The 12,488-nt window shown below is 47.2% G+C and overlaps 1 protein-coding gene and 1 long non-coding RNA gene across 2 annotated transcripts in view; one reads left to right on the top strand and one right to left on the bottom strand.

Moving 5' to 3' along the window:
* PPP1R18 (protein phosphatase 1 regulatory subunit 18) overlaps positions 1-11,267 on the top strand; it is a 45,892-nt gene extending 34,625 nt beyond the window's left edge. The window contains exons 3-4 of the mRNA XM_083425563.1: positions 7,099-7,306; positions 8,434-11,267. Coding sequence (XP_083281689.1) covers positions 7,099-7,306; positions 8,434-8,453 — 228 coding nt within the window. The 3' untranslated portion in view covers positions 8,454-11,267. The remainder of the gene's footprint in view (positions 1-7,098; positions 7,307-8,433) is intronic.
* Positions 1-12,488, bottom strand: part of LOC310671094 — a 37,637-nt gene that overhangs the window by 25,015 nt on the left and 134 nt on the right. The window lies entirely within an intron of this gene.

The following is a 12,488-nucleotide window of genomic DNA, read 5'->3' as shown; positions in this document are numbered from 1 at the left end:
GCCCATGCCAGTTTCTTGCTCTTTCCCCTGTACTGTTTCACATCTGACCCTTGCGATCGGTGGGCATCCCCTTCCTTGGCCTTCTCATTGCCCTTCCCTCTTCTGTCTTGAATTTTGCATTTCCTCCCTCCTCACCGCAGCTGCTGGGGCCCCACCCATCCTCCTTGAGGAATGCACCCGTTCTGAGTCACCCACTCCGCCAAAACAGCCCTGGGTGGGCAGGAGGCAGAAGCCCAGGACCCCTGCCAAGTCTAGAGAGAACCCTCTCAGGACTTTCCTCTTCTTTTCCTTTGGTGCTGATAACGTGTGTGGGAAAAGAAAGAAAACCCAGAAAGCAGCTTCTGGGTCTCCTCCTGGGAGGAGAGCCGGGAATATTTATTATTGAGAGCCAGTGTGGTGTAGTGGTTAAGAGCGGTAGTCTCGTAATCTGGGGAGCCGGGTTCGCGTCTCCGCTGCTCCACATGCAGCTGCTGGGTGACCTTGGGCCAGTCACACTTCTTTGAAGTCTCTCATCCCCACTCACCTCACAGGGTGTTTGTTGTGGGGGAGGAAGGGAAAGGAGAATGTTAGCCGCTTTGACATTCCTGAAGGGGAGTGAAAGGCGGGATATCAAATCCAAACTCTTCTTCTTCTTCTTCTTGTATGAAAGAGCAAGGGAGTGAACGTCAGTGACACAAATTCCAGAGCTATGTTACAACTGTTCCTTGGAGGGGAAAACCAGCAGCACAACTGGGGCGCCTTGCAGCCTAACAAATGCTAGCGTGGCAGATGCGATTGAGAGCCAGAGTCCACTCAGTCAGGTCATAGAATCATGGAATGGTAGAGTTGGAAGGCACCCTGAGGGTCATCAAGTCCAAAGCTCCTACAATGCAGGAATCTTGCCTATGGCAGGCATGTCCAAAGTCCGTTTCGGGGACCTATTCCAGCCCGCTGGTCAGTTTAATCCGGCCCCTGTGGCAGTTTAAAGGTAAAGGGACCCCTGACCATTAGGTCCAGTCGTTGCCGACTCTGGGGTTGTGGCGCTCATCTCGCTTTACTGGCCGAGGGAGCCGGCGTGCAGCTTCCGGGTCATGTGGCCAGCATGACTAAGCCGTTTCTGGCGAACCAGAGCAGCGCACGGAAACGCCGTTTACCTTCCCGCTGGAGCAGTACCTGTTTATCTACTTGCACTTTGATGTGCTTTTGAACTGCTAGGTTGGCAGGAGCAGGAACCGAGCCCCAACAACTTTGGGGTAAAATCCTAAAAAAATGTAACAACTTCATCAAATCTGGCCCTCTTTGAAAAAGTTTGGACACCACTGGCCTATGGGGCTCAAACCTATGGCCCTGAGATTAAGAGTCTCATGCTCTATCAACTGAGCTATTCCTCTCATATACCACGACACTGGTTCCTTGGTACTCAAACAACTTGGAACCCAAACACTGCAAACCCGGAAGTAAGTGTTCCGGTTTGCAAACTCTTTTTGGAAGTCAAATGTGCTCCGTTTTTGCTTCCGATTTGAGTGCCACACTTCCATTTGGAGTGTTACGCTGAGGTCTGCCTGTTTTTGCTATTTATTTTGCATTTTTGTTTTTGCGGCTCTTTTTTGTTTTGTTTTTGTGACTGTGTGGAACCCAGTTCAGCTACTGATTGGTGGATTGTGTGACTGCAGTATATTATTTATTGCTTTCATTTTATGGATCAGTGGTCTCGTTAAATAGTAAAATTAATGTTAAATTGTTGTTTTAGGGGTTGTTTTTTTAAAAGTGTGGAATGGATTCATCCATTTTCCATTTCTTTCTATGGGAAAGCGTGCCTTGGTTTTGGAACGCTTTGGTTTTGGAACAGACTTCCGGAATGGATTAAGTTTGGGAACCAAGGTACCATTGTATATTCCTATTGTGGTGCAGCAGCTAGTTAGATCCCTCGGCCATGAAATTGTGGAAATTCTGCTGGAAATTATTTTCGCAAATCACCTGTGTCCACAGGTAGCCCCAAATCATACTGGCTGTAGTAAAAGTGGAAGGGAAATTAACCTTTCTCCCCACTCCCTAATCTATTTTGGCCCTCATTGAGTAGCCTAGGTAATCCCATCCCACGACGATTTTGAGATATGGTGCAATGGCTGCTTTCTTTGTGTTGGTGGTGTGGGAAATGAACTCCGCACATGTTCTCTGGCATTCTAGTATTATCGTATTTTTCGCCCTATAGGAGGCCCTTTTCCCCCTCCAAAAATGAAGGGGAAATGTGTGTGCGTCCTATGGGGCAAATGCAGGCTTTCGCTGCACCGACCCCTCTCACTCTCCAGGCTTCAGGAAGCTATCCGCAAGCCTTGGGAGCCCGCAGGAGTTCCCGCCGGGCTCCCTAGGCTTGTAGATAGCAGCCTGCATCCCGAAGCCCGGGGCGCGCTGAGCAGTGCGCCCCGGGCTTCGGGCAGATATCTGCAAGCCTGGGGAGCCCACGGGAGTTCCCGCCGGGCTCCCAAGGCTTGTGGATAGCAGACTGTTCTGGGGGCTGGGGTCGGGGAAAGCTCGGGCTTCCCCCGCCTTAGCCCCGTGCCTGGGGGGAAATAAAAAAAATATTTCTTTATTCTCCCCCCCCCCCAAAAAAAAACCAGGTGCGCCTTATGGGCCGGTGCGCCCTATAGGGCGAAAAATACGGTACTTTGTGTGCTGTAGTCTAGAGGCTGAAAATAGGTTTTGAGGTTAAGCCGCATATCATCATAGTTCTCAAAGGATAGCTTCTACATAACCGGGGGGGGGGGGGGGGTAACCAAATGAAATAGACTGATCTTCTTCTGTGCTCTTATCATCAGCTTGGAAGCTTTCCAAGCAAGGATTAGCATGATCACCTGGTAATATTTGACAACATGTTGTTAAAAGCAAAGTGAAGCCAGTTTTTAAAAGGTGAGCTTTTGCTCCTACTGATACTCCCCCCCCTTTTGCTTAAGACCCTTCCCATGTTAAAAACAAAACAAAATCCAAGTACATCAAATTGCAAATATCAGAATATCGTACCAGAATTCGTGCCACCTCATTCTGCTGCATTCTTCTGTGTGTGTTGAGTATCCAGCTGTTTTTGTACTACATTTCCAATCATCCCTGACCACTGGTTCTGCTAGCTAAGGACAATGGAAGTTGTAGTCCAAAAACAGCTGGAGACCCAAGTTTGGGAAATCCTGGTGTAGACCAACACCCCACCCCCATTTCTGAAGTTGTGGCTCTTCCTTGCTCAGGCCCATAACTAGAACTGGCAGGTTTTTGTTTTTTAACTGCTTCCTGTGACTGGAACAGCAGCTTGAATTTATTTGTTTGCTGCCGGACTGTGGAAATGTTTCCCCTGCTCCTTTCTGTTGTGAAGGCACAAGCCATTTCCAGCACACCCTCCCCATGCCATTCGGCAAGGCTTTTCTCTTCCCTGTTCAGTCTACAAACAAATCTTCTCTTCCCTGGGTCATTAATAGACTTCAGTTAATTGAGATTAGCTTGGATTAATTCCCATGGGAACACTTGGGAAGGAGATCAAGGACCCCCTAGGAGGCTAAACATAGGGGGCCTGGGAAGGAGCACGTTGAGGGCATCAGTGGCCTGAACCAACAATCTGAAAACTGGGTCCTTAAAACTGCAATGGGGTGGGCTTCTAAGGGGCTCGTCCCTGCCTGCCAGAACCAGCCGGACTTTATGACAAAATCAAAAACAAAGTCTGGGCTTCCGTGGTCCATTCTGAGCTCAGCTTTGTAAAGTTACAGTTAATCATTTACAGAGGACGTTTAAAGCTCTGTAAGTTAAGCAGTTTACAATCCCTATCGTGTCCTTTCTCACACCATCCCTCTGAAGTACATGATTCCCCCTGCTTGTACAGCAAACAAATTGTGCAAGGCAGTGCCTTAAGTCATGGCTTCCTGTGTTGCCTGAGAGTCTATCTTTAGGTCACTCTGGGTCTTCCTTGTTCCAGGTAGCAGCAGCAGCAGCAATGAGGTCATGTCATTCAGGGCTGCAGAACCATTGGCCCTCCAGATGTTGCTGGACTACAACTCCCATCACCCCTGACCATTGGCTGGGGCTGATGGGAATTGGTTTCAACAACATCTGGGGAGGGGTAGCTATCCCCCAGCCTTGATGTGATGGGTTGCAGCATCAATTTACAAAAATAAAAATGAGGAATGAACTGTGACCACCATTTTCCTGGTGACCTTATCTTCCCCTGCCATAGCATTTTTTTGCTTTGCAGCTATGTGGCTTATGGAAATTCCACAAGTGCGGAGTGTGATTGTTTTCCTGCTCTGCTAGCAGCCTTCCCAGAAGTGTGAGAAACAGGATGCTGGACTTGGTGCAAGGCACTTAGGTTTTTATAGCAAGGAAATTGATTAATAGGGCTAAACATAATCTGTTGAATTTTGGCCTGCCACAAGTTACTGAGTTTTAAGCCTGTCTAGAAGCTACATTTCCTGACCTTTGAAAGCCGGGTCTCTTGGTCCAGGTGTCTCAGCGGAAGTCGAGAGCCTTTCTTTCTTCAGACGTCCTCCGTAGGTTTGCTAGATGCATGCAGGGATGAAGCGCTGGAGTGGGGAAGGTTGGGGTGCTTGATCAATTCCATTTGTCCATTCCAGATGTTGTGGGCTAAAACTCAGCCAGCCTGGCCAGTGTGGTCAAAGAAGATGGGAGTTTTAGTTTACAAAATCTGGAGGACGGCCCCATGGGCTAGCCTTCTACAGTATTACAGGCAACCTGGGATTGCACCACTGTCCTTCTGTGCCAAATGTTTGGTAACGAGAGTAGCTGACTGAGATAACTGGCAACCTACCCATGGGCTGAACGGAGATTAGGCAAATTCATGGAAGCTAAAGTGAGCAATGGCTTCTAGTCAAGATGGCTACTTCCAGGATTTGAGGCAAGCTGAGAGTGCTTTTACGCCCACATCCTCCTGGGTGTGTGTGTTTCCAGTAGGCATCTGGTTGGCCCCTTGGGAGGAAAACACTGAATTGGATGTATTTATTTATTTAAAAATCTTTGCAGAGACTTCTTTGTCTATAAATCTCAGAGAAGCACCCAATAGCCACAAGACCGTGAAGACCAATAAATAACAGCTTAAACATTCAAATTGCCATAGAATTTCAGCAACTGCAGCTGCCGGATCCAAACAATATCAACAGCCAGGAAATGTCAGGGCAGGCAGAAAGGTCTGTGAAAACACCCCATGCTCAATGCTCGCCTGGTCTCCATGGGGATCCTGCTCCTTTGGTCTGATCCAGCAAAGCTCTTCTTATGATCAAGTGTTCCTCCTGAGGCCCAATGTCCGCTACTGAGAGCCTATCAGAATATATTGGGTCCTTACCGGCCCCCCGCAGGCAGCATATTCTGCCTCCTCTTTCTGCATGCTATTTTGGACTGCCATGCTCTCAGCGCTCGCCAAGGTGACGGGTCTCAGAGGACGCCTGCCCTTGAGAATGGTTGCTTGACTCTCCTCCGCTGCAGGGGTGGGTGTGGGGCAGTTTAATCTCATTTCCTCCGAGGTTTATCTCCTGCTGCAGCTTCCACTCTATATTTTGCCATGGGGGTGGAGCGTGTGTGTGCATAAGGGAGGGGACGACACATGCTGGCAGGCAGCGGCAGTGACTTACCTGGCAAGGAAGGCTAGGCAACCTCCTTTATTTTTATGACGCCCGAAGGAGTAGGAATGTGTTTTGGTTTCCCCCCAGTAGAACCAACAAAGAACCTTGCAGTGCCCAAACGACTGGCATGCTTATTGTGGCATAAGCAGCTTGTTAGTTTTTATTTCATTCCACGTATTCGTACCCCATTTGATATTCCAAATTCCTAGGCGGTGTGCATAAACATTGGGAATAGACAGAGAAAAGGGATGATTAAAATTCATCATAGAGACAGACCTTCAAATGCCTGCTGAAATAGGAAAGACTTTGGAAAGAGTTCCACAGAATTGGGCCCATAGCACAGAATGCAAGGCTTCTGTTTGTGACAAGCTGTACCTCTGAGCCACGGGGGACCGCCAACAGAGAGTCCCCACCCACAAAGATCTCAGTGATATAAGGCAGGGCTCCCAAAGTTGGGTCTCCAGCTGTTTTGGGATAACAATTCCCATCATCCCTGACCACTGGTTCTGCTAGCTAGGGATGATGGGAGTTGTAGTCCCAAAACAGCTGGAGACCCAAGTCTGGGAAATCCTGATATAAGGGATCAAGGGGTCCTTAAGGTTTCCTGGGCCTAAAGCTGTTAAGGGCCTTGTAAATTAATACAAGACCCTTGAACACTGGCCTGGAAACATATGGGCAGCCAGTAAAAGCTTTTAAGCACTGGTGTTACACGCTGACAGGAGTCTGCCCCCGCCAACAGTCTAGCCACAGCTAAGTTGCCACAAAACTCTTTGTTGTCTTTATTTTTAGGTCATCTCCTCACTCCCTGTCCCCAAAGCTTGTGCTTTCCTGTTTCTTCTTGCCTTTCCCACCTTTCAACCCACCATTCTGCCTCCCTGCTGCTGACCTGGGGTATATCTCTGTAAGCAGGAGACATTTGCTCTACAAAACAAAACAAAACTCACAATGCAGCACAGTCCCCTGGGGTGCCGCCCGCAACTTGCAGGTGGTTTTTTCCTGGTGGATGCTCCTGTCTGAAGGAAAGGGACCCACTGGTTTAACCTAGCACAGTGTGTATGCCAATACAGTGGTACCTCGGGTTAAGTACTTAATTCGTTCCGGAGGTCCGTTCTTAACCTGAAGCACCACTTTAGCTAATGGGGCCTCCTGCTGCTGCCGTGCCACCGGAGCACGATTTCTGTTCTCATCCTGAAGCAAAGTTCTTAACCCGAGGTACTATTTCTGGGTTAGCGGAGTCTGTAACCTGAAGCGTATGTAACCCAAGGTACCACTGTATAGCATCCTCCAGCTGTTGTTCAACTCCTGTCGTTCCTGATGGGAGGACCGTCCTTGCTGGGACTGATGGAAGTTGGAGCCCAACATCTGGAGGACATGCTGTTGACTGCCCCCATCAAGTGAGAGGTTGGCTCCGTGGCTTGATCTTGCATGGCCAGAAAAGGAGGAGGAGATGACAGAGCGGAACACTGTGGAACTCGAGATCTAACCAGCTTTCTCCTTTTCCACACAGCTTAAGATTTCGTTCAGCGAGAACCAGCTGGAGAGGACCTTCCAGTATCCGTCAGAGGGCTCCTTGCTGGAAGAATATGGGCCCCCTGATGAGTCAGAGCCTCTGACCTGCACCAACCCCCATGGGGATGATGAAGATGAAGAGGAGGAGATGCTGCTGCTTCATCGGGGCCTCCCGGGCCTGCTGAGGACCAAACCCCTCATTGTAGGCAAGTACAGGCAATCTAGACGAACCTATGGCTGGTTTCGGTATAAGGCAGGTTAATGAGTTCCTGAGAGGCAGGTTGGCAGTCGGTTACGCAGTCTGGAAAGAGGGAAAGCATTGCAGATCCAATGTTGGGTCTCACTGAGAGCTTAAATCACTTGGAGCTGCTACACGTCTGTTTTCAGACTGAACCGCTTGGCACACGGCAAGCAGCTGGGGAACTGAGTGCTTGAAGGCTCCCTCTTGTTAAATACTCCCTACAACCAGTGGTTCTCAAAGTGGCAGGAAGTGTGGAGGTAAGATTTCAAGGACAATCAAAGAAACGTTTAAACGTTTCATTTGTGTAGATGAAAAGACGAGGGTTTGTCTCAAATTAGATCTAATGTAAACAAGATTAGCTGGCAAAAGCAAGCTCACAGCTCTCACTGAGTTTGTAAACATACCGGTACTTAAGGTACATATGTAAGAGGCTTGCTTATGATCATATTTTGGGAATGATTCATGTTCCTGTGCAGCTGTATTCTTTTATACTTCCTGGGTGTCCTGTGATCATATTATAAAGTACAGTGGTACCTCGGTTTTCGACCGTCTTGGAAGCCAAACATTTTGGTTTTTGAATGCCAAAAACCCGGAAGTAAATGCTTCCATTTTCAAACACGCCTCAGAAGTTGAATGGCTTCTATTGCATTTTTTTCCCCCAGTTTTCTCCATTGGCTTTGCAGACTGCCCTTTGTGCCTTGGTTGTCGAACGTTTCAGAAGTCAAATGTTTTTCCGGAACGGATTTTGTTTGACAACCGAGGTACCACTGTAGTTGTGTTCTATGTTATAGCATTCCTAAGAGTGTCTCCCCCCACCCCACCCAAGTATTTATTACGAATTTTAAAAAATTGTGTGGTGCGAGCAAATTATTATTCTGAAAGTGTGTCCCAGAGAAAAAAGTTTGAGAACCACTGCCCTATGCGACGGATGGGGCTCCTAACTCCCATCACCCCCAACCTCACAACCAATGGTCCAGGATGACGAGAATCCAGCAATTTAGTGAAAAGGGGTTCAACATTCATTACTCCTTAGGTCTTCATGCTTTCCTTTTTTGCTGACAATGCCTGTGTTCCTTCTCTCCCTCTTTGCAGACGAGTCTTGTCGGCGGTAACCCCGTTCAGCCTCCGTCGCAGAGAACAGCGGAATATGCACAAGGATTCCATGCCACATTCTGAATCCTCCAACTGGACCTTTTATCTCTTTCCGTCTTCCAGTGACTATGCACCCAGGAAAGAAGCTGGGGCCATGAAAGACTGAGAGGGGTGGGGAGGCGACCACTTTTATCCTGGGGCTACAGGTGCATTTCTTCCTTCGGATGGAGACCACTCCGAAAATACTCTCCCACTTTTGATACATATATTTTTCCCTATCTGACTGGCACTGAAATCATGTGAGAGACGCTGCCCAACCTAGCTGGGAGAGGGCGCTCTCAACTTTCTCTTATCCTTGCACTGCCAGCCAACAAGGAATCTGATGCAGCAGCGACTTAGATACTTCATTTAAAAACTGCCAGCAGGGGGAAGCACTGAACCTTGTATGCACACTTCTCTGGGGTTGCAGAGTTTCAAACAAGGGCTAATGATAATGGTCATATCTTTCTTCCTCCTGTCACTCAAAATACCGCTGAAAGCCTCACTGGCCAAGGGATTTTTCTGTAATTGGGTTTGTATGTTTGTTTGTTTGTTTGTTTTGTAAAATATTGTCCAGTAGGACTTAATTGCTGCCATGTGAGTGAGATGAGATTTGGAGAGGGGGGCAGTAGGGTGGGGAGGGGATAACTAGCTTTGAGAAGGGACCATTATGTTGGCGCACAGCCTATCAGTATTTCGGGGGGGGGGGCTTTCTACTTGCTTTTCCCCCCAAAGCCATTCTGGAGGAAGGCAATTCAAAATACCACGGCTCTAGTTATTCCACCAAGAGCCATGAGTAATAAGGCATGTTACTGGGCAAATGGGGAGGGGTCCTGGGTGTTTATTGAAGCAGGAGCGCTCAGTATTCAGGCATGGAAGTGGGTCAATGGGGAAGGGCAATCTGCATGTGGGCAGCGCTAGTTGCTCTTTGGGGCCGTTTGGGGGGTTCCCCTCCCTCTTTTTGTTTCAGACAGGGGCAGTTCATGTTTGGAAGCAAAGCAAAATATGCAGGGGGTGCAGTGGGGAATAGCCAGGCGAAAAATGCAGCTTCCTGTTGTGGTCATGACCATTTCCTGTTTGGGATTCAGCACTCACGTGGGATTGAATGACGGGCGATGAAGAGGCAGATTGAATGTTAGAAAATGAAGTGATATTTTGATAAACAGGGGTTTGGGTTCGTTTGTTTCTCGCCCCCCCAAAAATATTATTTTACAAACTGTCTTCTTAATTAGTATTTGCCATTTTTTGCCATGTGGCATTTTGAAGTGGAAAGAAGTGGACCCAGAGATTAAAAACTGAGAACAGCTTTCAGAAATGATTGAATGCATAGCAGTTGCAGCTCAGAGTATAAACAGCTCTCCAGAGCTGGCTTCAGGCTTTGGGGAAAGCCTCAGATGAGAGATTACCAGGAGTCCCCTTCATCAGCAAGGGGCCGCACAAACTGAAGGAGCACTCCACAATCCTTTCCCCAGATGACTGATGCAAAGCCAGGCATTACTGTTCTGGATCTTTCTTTGCCAATTCAGCAGTCATTTAAGTCAGCCGATGACAATAAGAACCTCAATAATGGTGAAGAGGAAGTCAAAGAGCATGTTGTGCATTTGTTCAAAGGTGTCTTATCCAGTTTCTTGAGTGGGCCCTGCTGTTGGTCTCAGCTGAGAGCTTCAGGGATCAGCACCACTGCTGAGACCCATTTCTCAGTAGCGGAGCCATCGCCAACTGCTCGAGCCACAAAGCCAGGTGCTTGTCCTCTTTGGTACCACTGCTTGTTTACCTGCCCTCTCTGGATGAGTAATTATGGAGACGGTGCAGTATCCCTCTGTATCCCTTTGGGTGAGAATGCCCCTGGGGCTAGAGTGAGGATGGTGGAACCTGTTGGTCTGCCAGAAGTTAGCAAACTCCATCTCCCATCAGCCTCAGCCAGCAAGGATGATGGGAGTTGTTATCCACTAGAATCTGGAAGGCCACAAGTTCACCATATCTGAACTAGATAGAGAGCAAGCTAAATGTGGTAGTGACAAGAGTACTGGCCCTCTCAGGGAAGCAGCAGCCTACCAAGGGCATATTGCCCAATGTCCACTGCCAAAAAATAATATACAAGTGGAGCAGCCTCAGGGCCTTGGCAAATGCCCCACCGTGACACCACAATGCATATATTTTTTAATCCTCTTAGATGAAAATGTGTAACTAAACTGAAGCATCCAGCTTAAATTGGGGGAGTTTTTTAAAGTCGTGAACAGGAGCTCCCCACAATTGGAGCGAATAAAACCTGGGAAAACTGGTCGGTTAAATGCCTTGAGGAACAACGCAACTCATCTGCAGGAGAGGATGCATATACAGAGCAGAAGATTGGCCAACGTATGAATGCAGAAAGTTGTTTCTTTAGAGTGCAGGTTGTAGACTGAGCAAACAGTATGAATGAGTGGAAGGAGGCATTGATGAGAGGGAATGAGGAACTTTACACTTGTTTTTTTCCTCTCTCTCTCTCCCTTCCTTCCTTGCTAATTTATCTTGTTATCTGTGCACAGTTGTTATTATCATTTCCCTCTCCCCCCCTTATTTTGCACTGCGGGAACAGCCATGTCTGGAGCCCATTAACAGGTGAATGAGTGAATGATTGAACACAGCAGACGTTTCTTTCTTTGCTGGGGGGAATGAGGTCTGCGCAGATCAATGTGTGTGGGGCAAGGGCCGAAGCAGCTGTGTCCAGCCATTTCCATCAGTGTTGTTGTTGAAAAAAAATGGTATTGTTATTATTATTATTAACAATAAACCAGAATGATGTTGCACGTTGACCTATTGTTCTTCTGTTGTCTCTTAGCCATGATAGTTAAATGGACTCTTTGTTTACAGAAGCCATATTCCTCTGAATACTGGCGACAAATAAGAAGACAGGCATCACCCTCGTGGACAAGCCACGATGTTCCAGCAAAGCAATCTGATGCTCTTCTACCTTTAAGGGTGTCTCTTCTGCACTCTGATGGAGGAGGAATCTGGGTTGGCTTGTAGAATCACAGGACAAAAAGAGTTTATTCTCTCCCACCATAAAAACTATTCCCCCACCAGCTCCCTCTATCAAAACACACACACACACACACACACGTGTTGAAGTAATACGTACAGATTATTAATATTCTTATTTATTAGACTTCTTAGTCACTTGTTAGTCGTGAGTTTGACCAAACTGCGGGAGGCAGTGGAAGACAGGAGTGCCTGACGTGCTCTGGTCCATGGGGTCAAGAAGAGTCAGACATGACTAAACGACTAAACAGCAACAACAACAAAAGTTACTTGCTACCTGAAGTTCTCCAAGTGACTTAGAACACAATGAAAATACATTGGTCCATGTAGGTCAATATTGCCTACACTGACTTGACAGTGGCTTGCCAATAAAAAGAAAAAGGCTGTCCACTGGAGTTAAGGAAAAACACATCCCCTGAGGTGTCACTAACACACCGCCACAGCTTGTGGTAGTCCCTGAAACATATAACAACAATCAACTGAAATTAACCTTATGTAAGAATAGCCTGCTGGATTAGGCCAGTGGCTTATGTAATCCAGCCTCCTGTTCTCGCAGTGGTTTAACTTGCGTGTGGGAAACCGGGGAGCAGAATATGAGCACAAGTACTTCCAAATACCAGTTTCCCACATGTGAGTTAAACCACTGTTAATTTGTGTAATCCTCTTTTAAAGCCATCCAAGTTGGTGGCCATCACTGCCTCCTGTGGGAGCAAGATCCATAGTTTGTCTATGCGCTGCGTGGAAAAGTGTACAGTATTACTAAGCCACTTACCCACTGAAAAACAAAGAACTCTTCAGATTGCAAGAAAAGTATTAAGGCTGGCTTAACAAAGTCAAAGAAAGGAACGGAAGGCGACCAGTTATTCAAACATCTGGTTTGTGCTGGATTCTTTATCAATGCTTTACACCAAACTAAATAAATAATAATAATAATAATAATAATAATAATAATAATAATAATAATAATAATAATAATAAACTCCTCTCTCTCATAC

Source organism: Podarcis tiliguerta (genome assembly GCF_965153285.1).
Source record: "Podarcis tiliguerta genome assembly, chromosome: 2".
NCBI lineage: Eukaryota > Metazoa > Chordata > Lepidosauria > Squamata > Lacertidae > Podarcis > Podarcis tiliguerta.
Note: the sequence above shows the minus strand (reverse complement) of the source record. Positions and strands in the feature narration are given on the sequence as shown.